Source organism: Lycium ferocissimum, chromosome 2 (genome assembly GCF_029784015.1).
Source record: "Lycium ferocissimum isolate CSIRO_LF1 chromosome 2, AGI_CSIRO_Lferr_CH_V1, whole genome shotgun sequence".
Lineage (NCBI taxonomy): Eukaryota > Viridiplantae > Streptophyta > Magnoliopsida > Solanales > Solanaceae > Lycium > Lycium ferocissimum.
The window spans coordinates 60,749,219-60,755,462 of record NC_081343.1 but is presented as its reverse complement, the minus strand read 5'-3'; the positions used below and the strand labels follow the sequence as shown (position 1 = coordinate 60,755,462).

The 6,244-nt window shown below is 39.3% G+C and overlaps 1 protein-coding gene across 1 annotated transcript; it reads left to right on the top strand.

The window, feature by feature from the left end:
• Positions 1-260: 260 nt before the first annotated feature.
• LOC132046502 (CDK5RAP1-like protein) lies at positions 261-5,726 on the top strand. Its single transcript, XM_059437143.1, has 3 exons — positions 261-662; positions 3,328-4,385; positions 5,089-5,726. Exons 1-3 carry the CDS (start codon positions 373-375, stop codon positions 5,595-5,597), a joined length of 1,857 nt encoding a protein of 618 aa, XP_059293126.1. The 5' UTR covers positions 261-372; the 3' UTR covers positions 5,598-5,726.
• Positions 5,727-6,244: the final 518 nt, after the last annotated feature.

The window sequence follows — 6,244 nt, the reverse complement described above, 5'->3', positions numbered from 1 at the left end:
AAACTCAAATGTGAGTTGCCATTCCATAGTTTCTATTTTCAGAATTTTAACAACGTTAAATTTCAACGAAGCTCTAAAATAAACAAAATAACATAAACAAATAGTTGCCATTCCATATTTTATATTTTCTCAGACGGAAACAAAAAAAGTTCACGTTTATCAAACTTAAAGGGCCAAATTTGTTCAAGTAATACTTAAGGACTACTTTAAACCTACCTCCAAAGATAAGAGACCATTTTTGTCATTTTCTGGAAATACTAGTAGTATCAGGGGTTTGGTTTTTGGGCATCGAAAGCCGCGGAACCCAGCTCGGCGGCCATTCGTAGCCCTATCTGTCTATCTATCCACACTCTCCTCTTCAACCTCAACAAAATGGCGTCTTCCCTATCTTCTCTCTCGACCATGTTAAGTCATCCTCACTGTGCCGTTCGCATCAAATTCCCAAGGCAATATTCTGTCAGATTCCTTTCCTCGAAGCTTGTACAAGTTCAATCTACCTCCTGTCGCAGGTCAGTCGCCCTTCGAAGGACATTGTCTGTAAAGATATCCAGGAATTTCTCCCAGTGTCATTCTTTAACCAGCAAGGACCAAATTCCAAGCCTCCGTGACTTCATACCCAAAGCGACTACTCACACTCCTTCTGCTTCCGATGTTCAACAAGAGTAAGTTTCTTTTCTTTCCCTTTTGTTTGATGAACGTGCTAGCATTCTATTCTGGCTGTAGAAACAATATAGACTGGTATTGGGTGATGGAATAGCAGGGAGTGGTGTTAACATTCAGCTATTGCACCCACTGCCCTCGGCTTAATCCATAGATATAGTCATTCAATTTCTTGAACAAAGTTGCTCCTGTGTATTTTACTACTAAGTTACTAAGAGAAGTACTTGGCATCCACTATCTTGGATTTGCTTCTTCTTTTCCCTATTAGATCAAAGTACAAGCCTTATGTTGGATTGCAAGCATTGCAAACATATTAAGTTCATGCCTGAGTGGAAAGTCAATCCATTTAATATGCATGGTCTCTTTAACATTTCCCATAGTCAGGAATGGTCCACTGTTTCCACTAAGTTGTTATAAAGCCAGTATTTGATATGAATTTTGTTGTTGCCAACCCTGTAAATGTTGGAGCTTCAGTTTGCTCTATTCTTAAGCTTGGTTGAGTTCTCCAGTTTATTCAATCTTTTCCACTGAAATACAAATTGTGAAAGAACATTCAAGGATAGAGATGATTGGCATTCGTCTTGGCAACCTTTTTGAGGTTGGCAACGGGCAATTAACTTAGTGAATGTTGCAATGCCTTCTTTTTTCCAGCTTTTCGTGGTCGATGACTGCCGTTTTGGTAAATATAAGATATCAACTTTGTAATATTAGTCAGATATAAAAGGTGTTATATGTGTTATTGTTCACACTGTACTCAAAGCATCTTTCTTGTCTTCTTTGTTGCTCTAGCTCATCTCAAACTATTTGTGCAACTTGTATTTACAAACTCATGTGAAAGAAAACAATGTTAGACTAGCTGAAATTGGAGGCAGTTCAAGGAAAGTCTACGTAAGGCCAGTAGGTGGGTGTAAAGGTGGCTTTCTGGTTCATATCGGTATCTTGCAGCAAGTGAAGTTTTTGATTTCGTGTTTATACGAAAGCAGATCAATCCCGACCACCAACTTGCTTGATTTGTCATGCGTCTTAAATCATAATAGTTCAGTGTTCTCAAGGAGCAAATTGACTCGCCAGATACAGTTGTTGACTTCCCATGGTAACCTAATGGCTCTAGGACTGATAGTTCACTACATTGTGAATGGCATGCTTTAAGCAGCCTTATGTTCTGAGGACTAAAGGGCTTGCATGGTTGGTCTGGTTGAACCTTTGAGTCGGTTTGATTGGAAGAAGGGGAGGGAAAAATAACGGAGAGAAATTTGACTGATGTACTATGCTCCAGTGACTTGTTAATGATTTACTTCCCATTGTCTGGTATAGTTGAAAGATAGGAAAAAACTGTATTCCTTATCCCTTTCTGTTCAATTTGGAAGAATTTAAAAAGCAATATAGGAGGTGTCCAACAACCTCAAGTTTATTTTGTGGCTGACCAAGTGATACTTCCATTCATCTGAAATCTCCCCTTTCCACTTAAACCAAACTCGCAGTTACATGGAATTAGATGTCTCTACTTCAGCCTAGCTTCCATAAGTTGTTCCTAGCGCAGAGGTAGCATGTGTTATTTACCGTCCTAATTGATCTAAGAGGTTGCCTTTGAGACGTTAGGCTCAAACTTATTTGGGTGGAACTGAAGTCAAATCATTTGCTGTTGCTGCTTGTAGGGAAAAAAACTGTCTCAAAACTACTATATGTCCTTAATATGAACCTTTTCGGTCTTTGTTACGGTGATGCTACCTTGATCCATTGGCTGCATTAAGGAGAACCAACAGTGACACCACCCTTGTTTAGGACCTCACAAGTACCTGTGAGGTTCTTAACTACCATAATAATATGTCGCATTTTGGTCAATAATTGTCGATACATATTTGACATTTCTGGAAGTCAGCATATATGTATGATAATCACGTTCATCAATGCTAAAGGGCATCACTATGACCTGCTAGCTCATCTCTTAATGATGCTTCTGATCCTGTTGAAGTAATCAAATCTTCTTTATCATCTTGCCCTTAATCGCGATTTAGATTTTCATCCTTACCATCAGAGTCCAAAGTTGCTAGTGCAAGTTAAAACTACTCTATATTGAAATTGTGATCAAATGAAAGCTGTGAATAGGAATTGAAAAAGGGAAAAAGAAAGAGGGGCACAGAAAAATTATGAGACGATCTCCTTCTCAAGTTTATTATGCCTTCATACGAAGAAATTGAGGTCATCAGTGCGAGCAATTTATTTACTAGAGTAGAATAAAGGTATTGAACAGTTTGTTTGTGGTGCTGTCGTCTGGTTGCACTTGTCTTTGATATATCAGGCTCCATGAAAACTTGTAGGAGTTATTCATGCAAATCCAATTATTCAAACTGAAGGGAAGCAGAAAGTTCAAGAGTTGATCCAAAACTATCTAAACCTAGATATTTGTGTTGAATGGTAGCACATTTTGAAACATTCTACTTTTATTGCAGTGTTTTGCCTCGGAAAATTCCAAAATATGTTGTTCTGTTTCGTTCAAAGTGGGATAATTCAATTAGTTGGTAGAGCTACAACAGTGTTATCTATCAGCATTATGTATCACATTTTCTTGTGTCACTTAAGGATTTGTAACTTCATCTTCACTGATAGTGCCAAGTTTGCGACCTTAGTTTTATCAGAGAAAACTGATATTTGGTTCTTTTGCTGTAGGCATGCGAGGATATCTGATGTTATGCCTAGAGGTCGCATCTATCATGAAACTTATGGATGTCAAATGAATGTCAATGATATGGAAATTGTTTTATCTATCATGAAAAATGCTGGATACACTGAAAGTGTGGAAGTCCCAGAGAATGCTGAGATAATATTTATAAATACTTGTGCTATAAGGGACAATGCAGAACTTAAGGTTTGGCAGAGGCTCAATTATTTTTGGTTTCTTAAGAGGCAATGGAAGAGCAATGTTGTGAGTGGAAGGTCACAGTCCGCTCACCCTCCCAAAGTAGTTGTGCTGGGGTGTATGGCTGAGAGGTTGAAGGACAAAATATTGGATGCAGATAAGATGGTTGACGTGGTTTGTGGACCTGATGCTTATCGAGACTTGCCGCGCCTGTTGGAAGAAGTGGACTATGGTCAAAAAGGTATCAATACTATACTTTCACTTGAAGAAACTTACGCAGATATTAATCCAGTTCGCATCTCCAAAAATTCTATATCTGCATTTGTATCTGTGATGAGGGGTTGCAATAATATGTGCTCATTCTGCATTGTTCCCTTCACTAGAGGGAGAGAACGGTCTCGCCCGGTGGAATCGATTGTGAAAGAGGTTGCTGAACTCTGGAAAGAGGGAGTCAAAGAGGTTACGGTTCTTGGCCAAAATGTAAATAGCTATAATGATACATCTGGAGTTGAAAATCCGGCTGAACCAGCAGTCAGTTGGGAACTTAGTGATGGATTCTCCAGCATGTGTAAAGTAAAAAATGTGGGTCTACGGTTTGCTGATCTCCTCGATAGACTTGCAACAGAATTTCCAGAAATGCGGTTTAGATACACTTCCCCACATCCTAAAGATTTTCCAGATGATTTGCTGTACGTAATGCGGGATAGGTACAATATCTGCAAAAGCATTCATCTGCCAGCACAGTCAGGCAGCAGTGCTGTGCTTGATAGAATGCGTCGTGGATACACTCGACAAGCATACTTAGATCTTGTGAAGAAGATAAGGGGTATAATACCTGACATAGGAATAACCAGCGACTTCATATGTGGTAAGATTGTATTCGTTGTATGTTACCTTATTCAAATATTTAAAAAAAAGAAAAAAAAAAGGAGATTGTATTCCATTGTGTTTTCTTAATTACCGGGATCTCACTTAAGGCTGACCACGCATGATACACTATGCTATATTTGGGCACCCTAAGGTGTGGCCTAGTGGTCAATGAAGTGGGTTGAGCACCCTGAGGTCTCAGGTTCAATTCCCAGCAGAGATAAAACACTACACTGGGTGAATTCTTTTCATCTGTTCTAGCCTTGGTGGACATAGTCACCCCGTACTTATTGCTGGTGGGAGGTGGCAGGTATCCCGTGGAATTAGTCGAGGTGCGCGCAAGCTGCCCTAGACACCACGGTTGTTAAAAAAAAGTATGCTATAATCGGACATGGTCCGTTTCTTCAGGTTTTTGGGAAATATTTGTACTTCTGTTTTCTAGTTATTTTATGACACTTGTTTTACTTTATTACTTTTTCAAGAATAAGAGTTGACTATACAAAGAGGTGCTATTTTGTATTTACATAAGCCGAGCTGACTACTTCTGCTTCCTGGCTTCTCGCATTGAGAAATTGATATGGGAGTTCTTGAATTATTCTAAATGTCATGAGAGGTTAAACTTCTCACAGTTAATAGGCAGATGGCATGGGAGCTATACAATATCAGTTGTTTGGCTCTTAATGCTTTTGACGCGTTCCTTTCAGGTTTCTGTGGAGAAACGGAAGAGGATCACAAAGACACACTAACCCTTGTGGAGACTGTTGGTTATGATATGGCATACATGTTTGCTTACAGCATGAGAGAGAAAACACATGCCCACAGAAAATATGTTGATGATGTTCCTGAAGATGTCAAGCAGAGGAGGCTCACAGAATTAATTGATGCTTTTCGCGGGAGTACAGGTCAGTTCTACGATGCAAAAATTGGTACTCTCCAACTTGTGTTAGTTGAAGGGCCTAATAAGAGAGCCCCAGACACAGAGTTAATTGGCAAGAGCGACAGAGGCCATAGGGTATCATTTACTATCATGCCTATCCCAGATAAGGTTGATAATAATGGGAAGCGAATTCCAAAGATTGGTGATTATGTTGAAGTACACATAACGAAATCCACAAGGGCATCACTGTATGGAGAAGCACTCGCTATAACTAAATTGAGCTCATTTTACAACACTTTACATGAAGAAGTTGTTGCCTTTGCCAGCAGAACTTAAGCTATTATTAAAGCTTCTGTACTACAGTTTGCTCTTCCATCTCGCCTTTCTTTTGAAATCACAGAGTATTGTTAATAGTGTAGCATTCTTGGTAGCTTAAGGTTTTTTTGTTTTCATACTGGAGTTTTATATCTGGCTGGTTCCGGCAGCAGTGATCAGTCAATTTTGAGCTGGTTAATTTTCAGGCTCCGATATACTTGCTATAGTGTGAGAGTAAGCCAGGAGCCTCTCGCTTATTAAGAAAACAAATCTTCAATCAAGAATTCTGAGCGTCTTGTTTGCTTAATAATATTGATAGTCTGTTGCTATTCACTAGTTTGGAGGGAACTCAGAAAACTGTAATCTCGATAATAGTTACCACCTATCCACTGTCTTCACATGTTGAAACTGTGTCTGGCCACTAACAGTCCCTTACAGATTAAAACTATATATTCATCAAAGTGAACAATGTTGGATTCACATGTAGGATAGAAGGCCTTTGTCGTCCCCCAACACCCCCCCCTCCCCCGGAACTCTGCTATCTAATATTTGTTCACTCTGCTATCTAATATTTGTTGGTGTAGCAGATCATTAATCAGCGGCCCAAAAAATGTTCATAAATGTTGAGGAAAATAGTAAAATGCACATCATGCGAGTAAAATTAGCTC